The sequence below is a fragment of the Crocodylus siamensis genome, chromosome 3, assembly GCF_052110815.1.
Source record: "Crocodylus siamensis isolate JL-2025a chromosome 3, ASM5211081v1, whole genome shotgun sequence".
Lineage (NCBI taxonomy): Eukaryota > Metazoa > Chordata > Crocodylia > Crocodylidae > Crocodylus > Crocodylus siamensis.
Genome location: NC_143397.1, coordinates 59,443,198 through 59,460,569, shown reverse-complemented (window position 1 = coordinate 59,460,569; position 17,372 = coordinate 59,443,198). Strand labels below are relative to the sequence as shown.

The window sequence follows — 17,372 nt, the reverse complement described above, 5'->3', positions numbered from 1 at the left end:
GGTGGGTGGCGGCACAGGACTGGTGGCTGCTGCCTCCTCCCAGTGCCGCTGGAGCCTGCTCTGACCCCAGCCCCCAGCAAGAAAAGTCCTGCACAATGCTAGCTCCAGGTCCACCCTGCAGCTGCAGCCCGCCCTGCGCAGATTTGGGGACACATGTCTCCCCACCTTCCCGGGGTTCATGCAGCAGCAGAGCTGCCCCCAACTCATGAGCCATGCCTCCACCCCACCCCTCTGCCCTCCTGGGCAGTGCCTGCCTCTGCCCCTTCCTTCACTGTGGGAGGCACATCTCTTTCCTCCCCCCTCCCCTTCCATCATACTAGATTTACCAGCTGATGGCCGCTGTACTGGATATCAGATCAGTATTGGCCGACATGCCTCCTTAAATATCAGCTATTGGTATCAGCCCCCAAAATCTGTATCAGTGCACCCTTAAAAGGTATTTTTTAACTGACATTAAACCTTCTAAATTGTAGCTGAATGAAAATAGCAAATTCACAACTTCTATTCATACATCTTCAAGCACTTGACTCAATTATTCTGTAAGATTTTAAACTGTTAGTCATTAAGAGATTCATAACAGGGACCAGGAAAATTAGAAAGAACTAGACAAAAGTTAGTTTTAAATATAACAAATATTAACTTGGAATTTCTTAGCCTATTTTATTTTATGACAAAACAACCCAACCAGTCTCTTTTACTGTGTTTTATACACATTATACTTGAAATTTATATTATACCTTCTGTTACAGATTTTAAATTGTCTTACCATCCAGATGGAAGGTCCCATGTCTTAATGGTGCAGTCCATTGATGCACTTATTAGCCAGCGACCATCAGGACTGAAAGCCTGCAATACATTTTATAGCTAAATGAGTACCTGTGGTATAAATGGCACACCTAATATATTTCCTTAGTTCACTAAGATAAAAATTAGGTCAACAGCTTCATCAAATAAGTAGGTGTCTAGCCAAAAGATACTTACAAACTTATTCAGGACAATTAAGGTAAGTAAAACAAGGCTGTAGGATATGGTATCCAACAGCCTGCATGGTTCTAAGCAATACTTGTAGATCCTTGTATGATACTGCTCAAAATGTAAAAAAGAACAATAAATAAAACGTTCTACACACCACAGCTGACACTTGGAATGCATTAGAACCTAAAGACAAATCCAAATGGTAGTTTAAAAGCAACCACCAATGTCATATTAGCAAACAATTCATTTATGCATGCTAAATATAAATATAGCTATGTAGTCCTCATACGTTTATGGACAACTGAACTACTGGATGAACACAATGGGCTCCAATAACCTAGCATCTATTTTTATTCTTTTCATCTTAGTAAAAATAAAGTTTCAATCAAAGTCTTTACGCAATATGAACTCTGGTAATTAAACTGCAATACTTATTTCTCTATTACCTTTTTAAATAATAAGCATTTTAAAATTTGCAAACCAAATTAATTCTTATACAAATATATGGAGACATCACTGCTTGTCAGATTACCCTTACATTTGTTGGCTTTTGTAGCGGAATACAATATAAATATTCAAAAAATATATTTATACCTTTTTATTTGCTATAAACTGGAATTTGCTATAAACATTACAGACACAGACACACACACACTATAAACAGGGATATCTATTTACAGAGTGAATTATTTTTTATTCCCCAGAGCAAGCAAGCATTTGATGTGTATAGTTACCATATCATTAATCTTTCCAAGGTGTCCGGAGAATTTCCTGACAATCTTTCTTGTTTCTACATCCAACACACTAATACTGAAGTCATCAGATGCAATTCCCAGAATACCACTGGCAAAAATAGTACATAACCAGAGTTAATACACAAAGATGAAACAGCAAATAATATTTTAGCATGAACTCTAAAAATGTTATGGCCTACTAAACATCTCTCAGAAAAACAGGATTCCATTGTCTACAAAACAAAAAACCTCTTTGCATGACTACTTTCAAATACTAAGGGAAAAAAAGATCTAGTTAGTGGTTCTAAAAAATATAGAAAAATAACTAACATTGTATTTGAAACACCTGTACATTCTCACCTGTCTCTATGAAGAAGAATCCCACTGAGAGAAGATGCCAGATCAGTAGAATGAACTAGTTCTGTAGTTTTGAACTTCCAGAATTTAATTAATCCATCACTACCAGCTGTGATTGCCAACTGGTTTAATCCATCCACTGCTATCCCTCTAATAGCACCTTCGTGTGCTTTAAAAAAGAAGAAAAATTAATTTGCAGAGAATAAAGTGTATATTCTTAATCAGCACTTTCAAGTTTAAGTGGTACATAGCTTAATTGGTTTAGCAAAACTGACCTACGTAAAGTGACACATCATACAGATCTATAGAACATGATATGCAAAAAAGTATTATATAAAAGAGAATTTAGATAGTACCACACAAACATCTTGAACAATGTATTCATTAAAGCAGTATGTTAGCTTTCATTAAAAATCCCAATTCTGAACTTGAGACTGGATGTATGAAGTTGTTTAAGGCACCTCAAGGTCTGCTGGTGCTATCTCACTACCCAGACAACCCAACAGCTCAGGTGGCCAATTCAAGAGCAACAAACCTAAGTACCGGGCTAGTTTATGATCTTTGTTAACTGCACATACACATGCGGTCCCTCCATTCTATTTGGAGCAGAGAGTACACTAATACATTAAGAATTTGTTGCGAAGACAGAACTAGAAAAATCAGGTAAAGGAGGATCTGGTGTGCATGGTCACAAACCTAGTCAAAGCCAACAGTTTTCATTTTAGCTTTCAATCCTCTGACAATAACAAGTTTGTGTTCATAAAAATTAAGTTGATGTCAACCTCACAGTCATCCAGCACAGCAGGACTGCTGCCCTCCTTCAATGCAGCAGTGATGGTGCTTTCGTTCACCCAGCAAAAGTAAGTCAACTCCAAAGTAAATGCAGTACAATACTGCTTGGAGAGCCATATTCTTTGATCTACTACAGAACCTATAAGAAGATTATTTCTTGGCAGCATGTTCATGCTGCTATTCTAATAGGATGCTATTTTTAAAAGAGTAACAATGTTCACCTTTTTCTTTACCATAACGTCCTCTGTGAATGCCAGACTGCATGTTGTATACATCTACGTGTCCAGTCGAAAGGCCAATTACAGCAAAGTTTCCACATGTGCTAATGTCAACTGCCTTTTAAAGGGGGAAAAAAAAAAACCAAGAAAGGACCTTAAGACACAACACTCACTAACAAAAAAAGTAAAACATTTTTTACTTAAAAGTATTTTCTATTTAAAGTGTTGCAAGACACTTCATTTATTTCAAGGGAGGAAAACTTAAAAACATCTATTAGATCTTTCCTGAAGGTTTGCAAGAATTCGTGAGATAATAGCCTACGTTCTTCATCATATGGAAGAGAAATGCATAGCTGCTTTCTTGTCAGCTTTTATAAAAATGTGCAACCTAGCAATAAGCATAAGCAAGAAGCTCAGAGAACACATATCCCTTCCTTTCTTGTGTCCTTGCAACAAGGTATTTAGTAAAATTTGCAGATTTGTTGGAATTTGACAGAGCTGAGCCACAAGTGTTTCTGCTAGGGCCTTGACCTGGTGACCTCTGGGCTGTCCACTGTGTGTCTTGGGGCCTGCACCACCACCACCTACTTTATTGGGTACATACAACTTTATCCCCTTATAAAGAGATTACTGTAGCATAAGGAAAGCAACCTGAAAAGTAAACCCTCATGCAATCCTCCAATGGATAACAGCTTGTCTGTACATATAATTTTCAAGTGTATCGACACCGTACCCTTGATGTCAGTAGATGTAAAATGTATGAATCAGAAAGAGATTTTATGTTTAAGATCTTTCCTGCAGAACTTTAAAAACAAGAGTTGCGTCAGAGCACACAGAAATGAACAGATGTAATTCAAAAGGGTCTAATAAAAGATATCAAAAGAACCCTGCCTGCCTAGATCAACTGAGTAGCTGAAAAATAAATTATTTGGAAGCTTTTGGGTACCATCACCCTTCTTCAGGCATATGGAGTTTCTGCTGTTCCGACACTCCAAACAATGAGAGAAGCTAAAAGTGTGACAGGATGTCAATGAGACTGTAAATGGGTGAAATCAGGAAAAAAAGGGAAAAGCTGGGCATTTGGTTATAGCTGTTTTGGTCTAAGGACATAAGCAGACAACGTTCTTTGGGTACATGTGATACCTATTATTAGACTGAGTAGCTGGAAAAAAGTTCTTGGCAAGCTTTCAGGTGCAGTCACCCTTCATCAGGCATAGGAAGTCTCTGCTGTTCTGAGACTCCTAATTTCTACCTATTTACATCCTTGCTGACATCCTATCACACTTTTAGTTTCTCTCATTCCTTGGAGTCTCAGAACAGCAGGAACTCCCTGTGCCTGAAGAAAGGTGACTGTGTCTGAAAGCTTACTACTAATAAAAGACATTAAATCTACTTAAAGAACCTTGCCTGCCAAAGGTAGAGAAGGAAAGAGAGAGGGGAAAAAAGCCAAAGGTAGGCAAGGGAGACTCTACTGTAGTAGTTTTTGAAGGTAGAAAAGAGGCTGTCTGTGAAATTCCTCTCCGATCTGTTTTAATTCTCAAAGGGAGCTTACAAAACACCTTTTGTAGACGAGCCTACAAATGTCACTTCATAAATCTACTGGATACAAAAAAATCATGGATTCAATATAGACATTAGATTTATGACACATTACAACCTGCCTGACATCTGATTCACCAGGTACCTGCCAGACCTGACCTTTTACACTTTTCTTTCCCGCCTTTCCTCCCCTCCCCTACTTTTCTACTCTTTGTCTTCCTAATTTCCAGCTATTTACTTTTTCACAGACAGCCTCTTTTTTACCTTGGAAGACTACTACTGTAGAGTCTCCTTTACTTACCTTTGGCTTTCTCTCCCTATCCCCGCAGTTCACCCCCTCCTTTCCCTTCTCTACCTTTTGCTTTCCTAATATCCACCTATTCACATTCTCAGAGACATCCTGTCCAACTTTCAACTTCTTTTAGTCCTTAGAGTATCAGAACAACAGAGACTCCCTACGCTCAAAGAAAGGTGAGTGTTAGGGTAACACTGTATGGATTTTTGGGGAGCACTGGATTTGCAGCTGAATGAAGGCTTTACCTGTGGCCTAGCAAAAGCTGCTAGCCACAAGGCAGGATGATAGCTAAGCCAGCCATTTGCTTATGCTAAGGAACCATCTTAACTGTGTCAACCATTTTCTGAGGAAAAAAAGCAGCAAGTGAATCTGTGAGAGTCTTGTGTGCTGTGAATGAGGTGATGTTTAGGAATGTGGAACATGAGACTAAAAAACAGACTGGAATGTGAAAAACAACATGTAATTGGTAACAGAATCCAAGATGAACATATGCAAAAAGGTGAATGGTGATTGGTGAAGAAGCCTCCAGAAACTTCCAGGTTTTGATCGAAGTCCGCCCATTGACCAAAGAGCAGGAGTCAAGGTCTTAGACATGCACTCACTCATAGCAAAGACATGTAAATGAGTGAAATGCATATGCAATTCCATGTTAATGAAACAAACAGTAAACAGAGGCGGAGCTTGAAATGGGAGGAGAAATGGGTGGAACATAGGAAGAGTGAGGGTACAGTGAATGTTAGTAAGTATAAACCAAAGTGTATAAATATGGGAAAAAACTACTGTTCACTGAAGCTCCCCGGTTTGTTGGTTTTTTGGGAGCTAGTCCAAAGCTGTCTCCATTTTGAATAAAGCTGTTGCGAGCAATGTGTGCTGGTGTTTGCCCCCTGCTTGCTTTGGCTAATGAGTAACAGGACCCGTGAGCAATTGGATCATTATCTTCCTAGTTGTTGGGTGCTGCATGGAGTCAGGGTCTAACAGTGATTGTGCCTGAAAGCTGGAAAAAAGTTCTTTACAAACTACTCAGTTGGTCTAATAAAAGACAGAATATCACATCTATCCAAAGAACCTTGCTTGCCTATGTCTTTAGATCACCATGGGTACAACAAAAACCCATTCAAAAGGTTCTGATATTTAAGTAAATCCACCGCATTTGTAACAGAAATGTATCTATTTTTTCAAAAATCTCAACAGGAGGGATTCAGCAAAGAAACCATGAAAATCTACCACCACAGATACAATGGATACAGGAATAATGGTCACAAGTTGGCAGAGGGCAGGTTTAGGCTAGATATCAGGAGGCGCTACTTCATGGTCAGGGCGGCTAGGATCTGGAACCAACTTCCAAGAGAAGTGGTGCTGGCTCCTACCCTGGGGGTTTTTAAGAGGAGGTTAGATGAACATCTTGCTGGGGTAATTTGACCCCAGTATTATTTCCTGCCATGGCAGGGGATCGGACTAGATGATCTACTCAGGTCCCTTCCGACCCTGGAAACTATGAAACTAGATCTCCAGAGTAGAAATCATCAGGAGACCACCCGGCATTTCAGGATCCAAACAAGTTTACAGTAATATTACTCATTTGAGAATGGGGGGGGGGGAAATTGATTGCAACTGAGCTGGCAATCAGAATTTTGCCATACTTAGATCTTTTCCAAGTTCTTCTTCATGAAAAGAATTTAGGAAACTAAATTAGACAACAAAGTAAAAAACGACAATGTTGAACAAACAAAATCATGCTAATTACAAAATACTTACTGTTGCATATACATCAAGAGTCTTGTTTTTACTGAATGCCTTTGGTCTCAGTTTATGGGCTCCCATGGATGTTTTTTGAAAATTCCAAGTTGTACAGGTTATGCAACCTTGATGGCAAGCAACGATCCCATCCCAGTCACTCTGACGTGCAACCTCTGTAACAATCCAGTCATTTTGAAATTAACAAAGGGCTTCTTATCTCATACTTTGTAACATTAATTTCAAACACCTATAATTGAAAGCCACTGAAATTCAGTACGTTTATTAGCTAACCAAAAGGTTAGTTAAAAAAAAAAACAATCTTGGTATCACAACATAGTAACAATGTAAACAGGGCGTATAACATGAAAATATGGTGAGTAAAAGTGGAGGGTTTGTTTTTTTTAATCAGTTTGATTTGACCCTTATAATTTTATTTTTTGTACCTCTGGAGTGCAGCATGCATGTGTGTAGGTAGGCAGAATGCAATTGGTGCTGTCCAAGTCAGGACACACACACACACACACACACACACACACACAGAGGTGGCATTAATTAGAATCTTTCACTTTACAGTCACTTTTATGGTATGGATCATATATCCTGAGGTTACACAGCAAGTTAGTGACCAAGTAGAAATGAGATTTTGGGGGTCTGACTAGCTCAGACAGATAATGCAGCCTGATGACATTAACCAATAGCAATAATTTGATAATTATTACAACTAAAAGGACTAACAACTAAATTGTAAGTTTAAAAATTACACAAGTATATATTAAAGAAGTTTCCAGTCACTTCTAAAATGCATATACTATTCACATTTTGACAATATTAAAATTAAATTGCAAAATGTTTTGGCTCGGCTGAGAAGATTGGTCACTCTTATGTTGACTAACGTGACAAAATAATTAAAAAATAACCTCACATGAAAAATGTGAGACTATCAAAATTCCAAACTATTTTTCTGCATATGATTACCTACATGCACATTATATAAACATCGATATGCATATTTTACAGGCTGGAACTGACAAGAAATAGTATTTCCATATTTACTCAAATAGAACACAGCCCCAATTACAAGACAACCCCCCCCCCAATTATTAGATTCTATATATGGAAAACTTACAAATTTGTTGGCAAATTTGAGTAGATATGCTATCCTTTATTAAACCAACTGAGTACATTTGTTATCGTTTTCCAGGTATAGTATGTAATTATTGAAGGTTTGCCTTGAATTTTTCTCCCTCCCACTGCTATAGTAGGGAAAAATACGTCGGGGGCGGGGAGATCAGGTAGCCCCTCTGCTCTCTGCTACCCTCCAGCTTCTTCCCTTGGAAGCCCCTTCCTCCCCCTTTACTGTCAGACCCTGCTCTCCATGAGCACATGGAAGTGAGGAACAAATTTGAAAACAATAACATTGAAATCAACTGGGCAAAGATGCCTCTTGGGTAACTGGCATATTTGGTTATCCGGCATCCCCCACTCCCCGTGGCTGCCGGATAACAGAGCTTTTGCTGTAGTACAAACCATGCATGATATCAGTCCAAACCCAAAGGCTTATGATTAACCACATAGTTTATTGAACTGGACCCCAGCAGAGTCAACAGGATTTCAAGCCATGATGAGCCCACAGCTTAGCACTGCTCAGTATGTGTGTGTACTCCAGATACCCCCCCCACCAAACAAACCATAAGCTAATTAGTTCCCCCCCAGTTATGACTGGAACCAGGCATTCTTGTTATGAGCCCTGGGATGCTCCAAAAATGTATATGCAGATAAACTGCAAGGCAACCTGGTCCAGCTTCACCTTGTGGAAGGTACAGCCACACTAACCACATGCAGCAGGCTGAGAGAGGGGGCTAACAGAGGGATTCTGAGTGAACTACTTGAGGCTCTGGTTTGTAATATTTGCCAAGCATTTAAGGCTGGTGAAGAAATGCAAATTACAGGAAATGTGAAAGAAAGGCACAGATCAGCTGTGGAAGCAAAGAGGAAGTCAAAATGTATGCAACATAGGAGCTTACCATGACTTTAAAAAGAGTCAGTGGTGAGGGGGACTGCACTTAACGGACATTACAATCCACCAGTTGATCAAACTTGACAGGCTGGTGACCACTAACATATGGTAGACTGAGATCAACTGTCAGAGGCTCTGTCAGAGGCTCCATGATCAGGAGCAGCAGGATGAATGTGGCTGTGCTGAGTCATTGCCCCTGCTGCCTGGGCCAGGCTGGGTGAATGGGGTCAGAGCCTGGGCGGCTTATCTGAGGGAGCTGGAGGAGGGAAGTAGATCCTGGCGTGCCCTTTACTTACAAAAAGTAATCTTCACCATAAAAAGGTTGGAGACCATTGCCATATATCTTATTCAGAAAGACTACACTAACCTATTCTTGTGGTAAGTTAAAAAAAAAAGTTCCCATTAACTTGTTCCTATGGTCATATGGTTAAAGGCAAGTAAAACTTGTATCTGAACCTCAAGTCTCTGGGCTTGCACATAGGATGCCTGCCAAATGATTTGGAAACATCTGAAGACCCAGGTGGGGGTGGAGAATGTTTGCTGGTAGTATAGCAACATATGGTTCCTGAATGACTCACAAATTTGGAATTGATTTGGCTGACTTGGCTTAGGATATGAAAAATTTTCCTTAAAAATTTTTTTAAAATTCCCATCAGTATGTTTGACCAACGTGAGCCATGTTTTATAGTCATGCTCATTATTGGCTACATTTAACCAACTTGGTAGTTGGTTTCTATTGCTGAGCACATGCTGCTTTTGACAACAGTTTAATGATAGACAATGTATGCACTGAGATTTCCTTGAATGCAATTACAGTAAAAGTTCTGTTATCCAGCATCTTACAAGCTGGCATACTCCACTAACCAGCATGCTGGCTTATAAGATAAAGTGAAACTGGAAGTGCCCACTGTGGCACTTTCTCTGAGCCCCCATGGCTCAGGACAAAGCAGCCTGTACTGCCGAGCCCCCATGACCCAGGGGCATAACAAGCTGTACGGAACCCTCCTCCATGCCCTGTGGGGCCCTCCGGGCCCCACAGGAGTGGCGGCAATGCCATGAGTGGGGCAGAGGGATGCCCCAGACGCAGTGTGAAAAGCAGCAGCTGGGGCCGCTCAATTAACTGGCATATTTTGTTATCTGGCATCCCCGGGAATGGGGGATGCCGGATAACAGAGCTTTTACTGTATAAGCTTAGGAGCTTTTTCCCATGCCAATTGTGTAAGGGAAAGCTTGGTCTTGTATTTGCATAAATATGGTTATTTATAAAAATAAAATTATAAAATGTATTAATAAAATAAAATAAATTCAAGCCACAATTTTTTATACTAGCTAATTTTACTCTCATTCTCCAGGTCCATTGACTCCCCCAAAAGTACAAACTCCAAATATTGATTAAAAACTCTGGAGTTCTAAATCAGGGCTTAAGGAGGGTTTTAATTAACTACATGTAAAAGTATGAATTGCCACTTTTATACACTGAACCAACAAGGAATTAGATAAAGACTAAAGTACAATTTTATATGGAAAAGTAACTCTAAGAATGCAATTATGGGTTCAAAACAATTTAGACCCTGAAGGTACTCAGTTTACAGAGACAACTGTAATGAAAGTAACACTGGTCACTTTCATTACTAGTTTTACAAACACAATCTGAACAGCACGTAAAGATAACTGAGGTGTTCCTGGCCCAAATACCAAAGATTCTATCACTGAAACTTAGCTGAGAATCCTGAACACATAAAAAGTAAAATCCAGCTCACTTTTAAACAGCTACATTTATGGTTCCAGTGACCATTTTCTGTGGGTAGTTTAATTACGTAAGGTGCCATTTATGTATGGTCTTTTTCAAGGTATAAAGGTCTGTAGAAATTCTAACACTTCTCTCATACATTAAATTAATAACGGATTTCTGAAACATAAGTAAATTTCTGAATAAGGGACTGCTATTCAGGTTTGGGATGATTCAGAGTTCTCACACAAGATTACCTACCTGATGCAAATGCCATGATAGGTGGAAGGGCAAGTGTATCATACCGAAGACCTTTCTTCTTTGATTTCTTTTTATTTATAGAACCTTTAAAACACAAGAAAAATGTAACCAAATCTAGGGCCAATTAATGTATGTAAGATGCAAGTCATTTAGTAAGTATAAAGAACCTGAAGGGTCAATTCATATTTTTAAGGGTTTTTTTAAATAAAATGTACATTTTGAAAATCTGAAGTTACAACAGGGAGAACCTTTACTGCTCTATAACTTAAAACTGACTAATACTCCCCCCCACCTTTAATACTGCACTTTCAACTGTTTAAGACTATAATTTCAAATTAACATTTAGGCTGTAAAGCTGCCTTGGAAGGAATGATTTAGGAAAAATTTCAGTACATTTTATCACTCTCAAGCTTTAGGATAGGAATCTGATGTTTGGTAGTAGTGTATGCAGTGTGTGTGCATGCTTATGCATCATACTGGTGTCCTGGATATGACTTTTGCTTTCTCTGTAGAACACCCCTCCCCTCTGGCAAACATAGGCAAAAGATCTATTAACTATGTACTGTACAGCTCTCCAGAGCATGGAACTGAACTCAAGTTTCCCCGTATCTCATTATTCCTCTGTCAGCAACTCTCAACATGGGTCATCCATGAATTTTGCATCAAATTCCCTCCTACTGGCTGGACCACAAAGAGAAAGACAACCATTAATGCTTACAACTACTATATTAGCTTAAATGAATGACTCCTATGCTGTAGAATTAAAGCAGTGGTTCCTAACCGTTTTTTCCATGCCACACTGCTGGAAGTGGAGTGCGGCAGTGGCAGCTTGGGGGCAGGGAAGCTCCCGGCATGCGGGAAAGCTCGTCTTTTTTGTGCAGTGCCACCAGCATTGTCCCCACAACCCTCATTTGGGTCACGACCCAGGGCTGGGAACCGCTGAATTAGAGGATCAAGATTCACTGGTGTCCAATTTTCAGAGTTGCATGTTTCCATGTGAAAGCATTTCAATTTTATTTATTTTTAAAGCTAGGAAATTTCACACAAATAGTGTTAAAAAAAAAAAAGAAGCTTCATTCAAAAGTTAAGAAAAACAGAACTTAAGGTGCCTGTGCATGCATTATAATCATGTAACAAAAAGGCAGCACCAGATGTGTGTTTTTTTTCCAGAGGACCTTGGCCCTGTGTACAAGATGGATGGCGCTCTTGAAATGAATTCGTTTCATACACTGGTGATTGTTACTCACAGCACCCCTTTATTTTACACGGTAGTTGAAAGATGTGCATTGAATGTGACAGGATTTCAGGAAAAGAAAGAAAGGCCCTTCGTTAAGAAAACACCTACCCTACTTCCACAATAGAGTTTTTTTATGATATAGGGCAAATCTAAAAAATTATGCTATCTAGTAATTAAGTATCGTTCATTTTTTGGGTGCCAGAATCAATACCCTACGGACAGACTTTCAGTTGCAATTGAAGTCAGCAAGACCTGTGTTTTGAAAATACGAGGTGCTAGGCCACTAAAAAATCTGGCACTCAAAAATTAGTATTTTTTACATCTTTCTTCCGCTCTGTCTCTCACTCCCCCGTGCGAAGGAAAAAAAACAGAAAAATTCTTCATTTAAGCAGTATGTGAAGACTTATGACATTTGGGAAGTACTCATTCTACCACAATGAGTCTCACAGAAAGGACTTTGAGGAAATGAGTAAGTCTGTCTTCAGAGCAGTTTGAAAGCATGAAATGAATAAGACCTGAGTATTTGGCTTTTCTTTAGAAATCAGCCTTTACAGAAAGCAGTATGATTTTTCTGAAATACTAACCCATAAATAGCTTAAATAGGGTTGAACTTCTGTTTGTGTGACTTGATAGTCTACCAACAGGAAAAGATAAGCCTGGTAATGTTAATACGTTTTTACATTTCAATTCTTAATGAACTACTTACCGTGTCCTAAGCTTTTGTTGAATCTTTCATGAACTGTGGAAAAAGACTGCAAGGTTCCATCCTGACCTGATGTAAAGGTACAAAAAAAATAAATGAATAATGTCTTTCGACAATAGAAAATAAGCAAGTCAGAAGGTCATCTGATCAAGATAAATGTAACTGGAAAGCTAAATGAATACACAAACAGATTTTTCAAATGTTGATATCCAAACCAAAAATATTGTTATCTTAGATTGAAACCAAGATTAAAACACACCTGTAAGTAGCGTAAAGGTTAAAAACAAAATATAAAGGTTTTCTTCTCATTATTTCACAATAAGCAGTATAATGGATATACAAACAAGATTAAGCTGAAAGAAATCCAACAAAGAAATATACGTATTATACTTAAGAAAACCGATACAAGGAGGATGTGGGGAAAAAAAGGAGAAGGAAGAGGAGCAAAAACTAGAGATGCACTGATACATCGGTCCATATCGGATCGGCACCAATATAGAGTAAACTGACGGAATCGGCAATTGGCTTTTATTGCTTGACGTGTGTGAGGGGATGGGGTGTGTCACCTACCGTGAGTCCCCCTATCCCCGGACGGCCCCTGGAGAGGAGGGGGTACGTGACGGGCCGTTCCTGCTTCCGCCGATCTCGCCTGCCACGACTTGATGGAATATGGGGGTTCACCCATGCGAGGAAGTTGGCGGTCCGGATGGGGTACCTCGTCTCCAAGGTCCAGGGGTCCTGAGGGCTCCTCCTCCCCTACACCCTCGCCCGGTCCTCCGGGATTAGCCTCCGTCAGGGGCTCCCTTGTCCGTGTCCTAGTCCTGCAGTGGGGGGGGCGCCCTCGCACTGCCGGACCCTCACCAGGAGTCCTCACAGCACCTAGTCTACCCAGGTGCAGCTAGCTCCTCTAGATCTGGGGTGTCCTTACCCCTATGGATCGTCTCTCAAGACCCGGGGGGGGGGGGTTACGAGGCTTACCTCCCTGCCCGCGGGTCTTCTTCTGCAGCCAAACGGCCCGCAGCCGCCGGAGAAGGGTCCCTCCGTCCGAACCTCTCGTCCCGGTCTCCTCAGGCGCGGCGGCCGCCGGCCTCCTTGTTACCGTTGGGTCGTCGAGAGTCGCTACTGCCTTGGGCCCCACAGCTCCCGGCCCCGCTGGCTCCTGAGGTGCGGTCCTGGGCTCCGCAGCTCCCCGTGCCGCCGCTGCCGGTTCCTGCCACGTGGCTCCTGGATTCGCGGCTCCCGGCTTCGCTGCCGCCGGCTCCTGCCGCGTGGCTCCCGGCTCCACAGCTCCCAGCTCCGCGGCTCCCGGCTTCGCTGCCACCGGCTCCTGCCGCGTGGCTCCCGGCTTCACCGCTCCCGGCTCCGCGGCTCCCGGCTTCGCTGCCGCCAGCTTCTGCTGCGTGGCTCCTGGCTCCACCGCTCCCGGCTTCACGGCTCCCGGCTCTGCAGCTCCCTGCGCCGCCGCCGCCGGCTCCGTCCGCGTGGCTCCCGGCTCCGCAACTCCCGGCTCCGCAGCTCCCGAGGCAGGCTCCAGCTGGAGCCTCCATCCTCCTCTGCTTGGGGTAGGTGGGCTCCTTTTATTCTCCCGGGCCGGTCCCAGTCTGGCCCGGTCCGAGTTCCGGGAAACGTTAAGCCCCCGGCCAAACTTCCAGGTCGCGCCCCGGAAGTCGGGCGGAACTCCGGGGTTCCCCGCCCGACCCTGGCCCCTTGGGGTCTTGGCCCCCTCACAACGTGGCTGATAATATGGCCGATAAATGCCCTGTGCATGCGCACAGCCACAGCACGTATGCGGCCAGGAACACAGCCTGGCAGCTTGGAAAGCAGCATCTGGCTGCTAAGTCTGCTGTGGGGGAAGGGGTAGGGAAAGGGAAGGGGTGTGCAGATTGAGGCCCCTGTGGTGAGGGACAGAGTGAGGCAGGGGCATGCAGTGCTCAGCTGGGACAGGGCATGGGATGAAGCCACGAGTTGCTCGTCCAGGGCTCTGTTCCTCCAGATCTGTGCGAAGTGAGGGCAAGCTGCCACTGCGGCCTGGGGCAGAGCCAGATTCTTTCCAGCAGTGGGATTGGGCCAGGACTGCATTTGGGGCGGGGGGTGGCTGTGCTGGGAGAAGGGTGGGGGGGACTACAGCAAATTTTGGGTTGGCTGCAGCCCCCTACCCAAAGCGTCTCTCCCAGTGCCACCGCCACCCGCCCCAAGTGCAACCTGGCCCAGTCCCAGCTGGGAAGAGCCTGGTGCCAGTTTCAGCCTGCAGCAGCAGCCCACCCTTATCTCACACGCAGATGCAGGGGCCAATGCCCCCGCAGGAGCCACCAGGAGGAAGAAACACCAGATCCTCATCATTGGGAATTCCATCCTAAGAAACAGAGGGTCCCACCTGTCAACCTGACCCCATGGCACTAGAGGTCTGCTACATGCCAGGGGCTAGGATTCATGATATTGCAGAGAGGATCCCAGCCTACATTCAACCCTTAGACGAGTACCCCATAGTTCTTATCCATATGGGAACACATGACATGGCCAGAGGCAACCCAGACTGCATCATGAAAGACTTTGAGGCCCTGGGGGCCAAGCTCAAGGAGACAGGGGCACAGGTGGTATTCTCCTCTATTCTCCCAGTGAGTAGACGTGGATGGTGACACATTTGCGAGGTCAACTGATGGTTACAGAGTTGGTGCCACCAGGCAGACTTTGGCTTCCTGGATAACGACCCATACTTTTGCGCAGGGGGCTTGCTTGGGTGAGATGGGCTACACCTCTCCCCTAAAGGCAAGTGTGTCTTCTCTTCCAGGTTGGCTGATCTCATGCAGCACGCTTTAAACTAGCTTCGCCAGGGGCTGAGGCCACAGGAGGACTTAAGGACACCTACCAACCAAGAAAGGTGACATGCACAAGGAGCACCCAGGTAAGCGACAGGGGTCCAGATAGTCCTGGCAATCGGAGGGTGGCACACTCACCAACTCAAGGCCTTAAATGCTTCTACACCAGTGCTCATAGTATGGGGAATAAGCAGGCGGAACTCGCCCTCCAGATAGCTAGCTCAAACCTGGACATAGTAGGGCTCACAGAAACCTGGTGGGATTCATCTCATGACTGGGTGGAGTTAACATTAGGGGCTATAGACTATACAGGTGGGATAGAGCGGGGAAGAAAGGCAGGGGTGTGGCACTCTACGTCAAAGAGCAATACACATCCTCAACTAGCAGGATGGGGTCAGAGGAGGTGCAGGCTGAAGTGCTCTGGGTCAGAATACAGGGGGGTCATGGGGAAAGGGACTTAATGGTGGGGGCCTACTACAGACCTCCCAACCAAGGGGAAGAGCTGGACTGCGAATTCTTGGGTCAGCTTGCGGAGGCGCTTAAGGCAAGGGATATAGTTGTTATGGGTGATCTAAATTACCCAGACATCTGCTGGGAGGAGCAGTCAGCCAGGTCAGATCACTCATGAAGATTCCTTGCTGAGATACAGGACCCCCACTTAACCCAGGAGGTACACAGTCCCACCAGGGGAAATGTCCTGAGGGGACTCCAGGTTCTTGACCACCTGGGCAACAGTAATCATGACCTGCTGGAATTCACCATCCAACGCAGGGTGTCAAGGGCCTGCAGCAAGGTGGTAGCCCTTGACTTCAAGAGGGCCAACTTCAGTGAGCTGAGGAGTCTAGTAGGAGAGGGACTGGGGTCCTAGAGAGTAGGGAAACTGGGTGCCCAAGCTGAATGGTCGTTCCTTAAGGAGACGATACTCAGAGCCCAAAGGGTGACAATCCCAATGAGAATCAAAGGGGGCAAGAGTGCTCAAAAGCCCCCTGGCTCACCAAAGGCATTTGGAAATGCCTGATTGCCAAAAAGGAGGCATACACCTAGTGGAAGGAAGGGGCTATAACCAAAGAGGAGTATACCAAAGGGAGGAGGGAGTGTGATGACTAGAACTAAAGAAATTAATAAGCAATAAATATGTGCTTCTTAGAGGCATTTGGAACTTTTGTCTAATATAAAGCTTGTATTTTTGTAACCCGCAAATGTAACTTGTAACTGTTTGTAGAACTGACTAAGCCTCAAAGACAAAGCTATAGCTGTAAAATTAGCTGATCTAAAGGTCTTTTCTTGCTCAGAATTTAGCCTTGATGATGATAAAAACTAGATTCAACTGCCTGGCTTACCCAGCACATTCTAGGAAAGCACATCTCAAAGAAGCATAGTCAGAGAGTTCTAAAGGGGTTAGATAGTAGGCAGTGTAATGTTAATTTCAAACCTGAAGATGCTGTGTTGTAATTTGCTTATTGGATAAACTCAAGTTTGGGTAGTAACCTTTTATAATAATTTTAACACCTTTTAATCCCATAGGGTAATAGCTATAAAACAAGATTGTGAATGGCCCTAAGGCCAGCAGATTAGCATAAGACTAAGTATAAAAAGTGCGTGCGTCAGGTGACCAACAGGAAGGAAGGAACAAGACAGAAATTGCTGTTCTAAGCCCGGACTCCAGACTCCTGGTGTGAGTGAGAACTGGATCCTGATCAAGGGACCTTCCCCCAGTAAACCTTCAGACAGCGTCAATTGGAGATGCCTGACTTTGCTGAAATCACCTGGCATGCACCTGGCATTGAAAGACTATCGATAAGTTGCCAACTCATGTCTGTCTATTTGTTGTTTTAAACAGCCCAGGGGCTGAAACCCTTGCAGTGCCTAGCTGGCCTGTGACAGATTGATCTATTTATCTGTTGCTATTATCTGTGATTATTTACTATTACCTCTTTAATACCGCATTATCTGCTTATTGCA

General features: G+C 43.2%; 1 protein-coding gene across 1 annotated transcript in view; it reads right to left on the bottom strand.

The window, feature by feature from the left end:
- WDR36 (WD repeat domain 36) overlaps positions 1–17,372 on the bottom strand; it is a 65,735-nt gene that overhangs the window by 24,858 nt on the left and 23,505 nt on the right. Inside the window, exons 10-16 of the mRNA XM_090038363.1 lie at positions 12,598–12,663; positions 10,655–10,738; positions 6,666–6,820; positions 3,080–3,194; positions 2,070–2,235; positions 1,710–1,818; positions 767–846 (exon numbers count right to left, since the gene is read on the bottom strand). Of these exons, the coding sequence (XP_089894489.1) occupies positions 767–846; positions 1,710–1,818; positions 2,070–2,235; positions 3,080–3,194; positions 6,666–6,820; positions 10,655–10,738; positions 12,598–12,663 (775 nt within the window). The remainder of the gene's footprint in view (positions 1–766; positions 847–1,709; positions 1,819–2,069; positions 2,236–3,079; positions 3,195–6,665; positions 6,821–10,654; positions 10,739–12,597; positions 12,664–17,372) is intronic.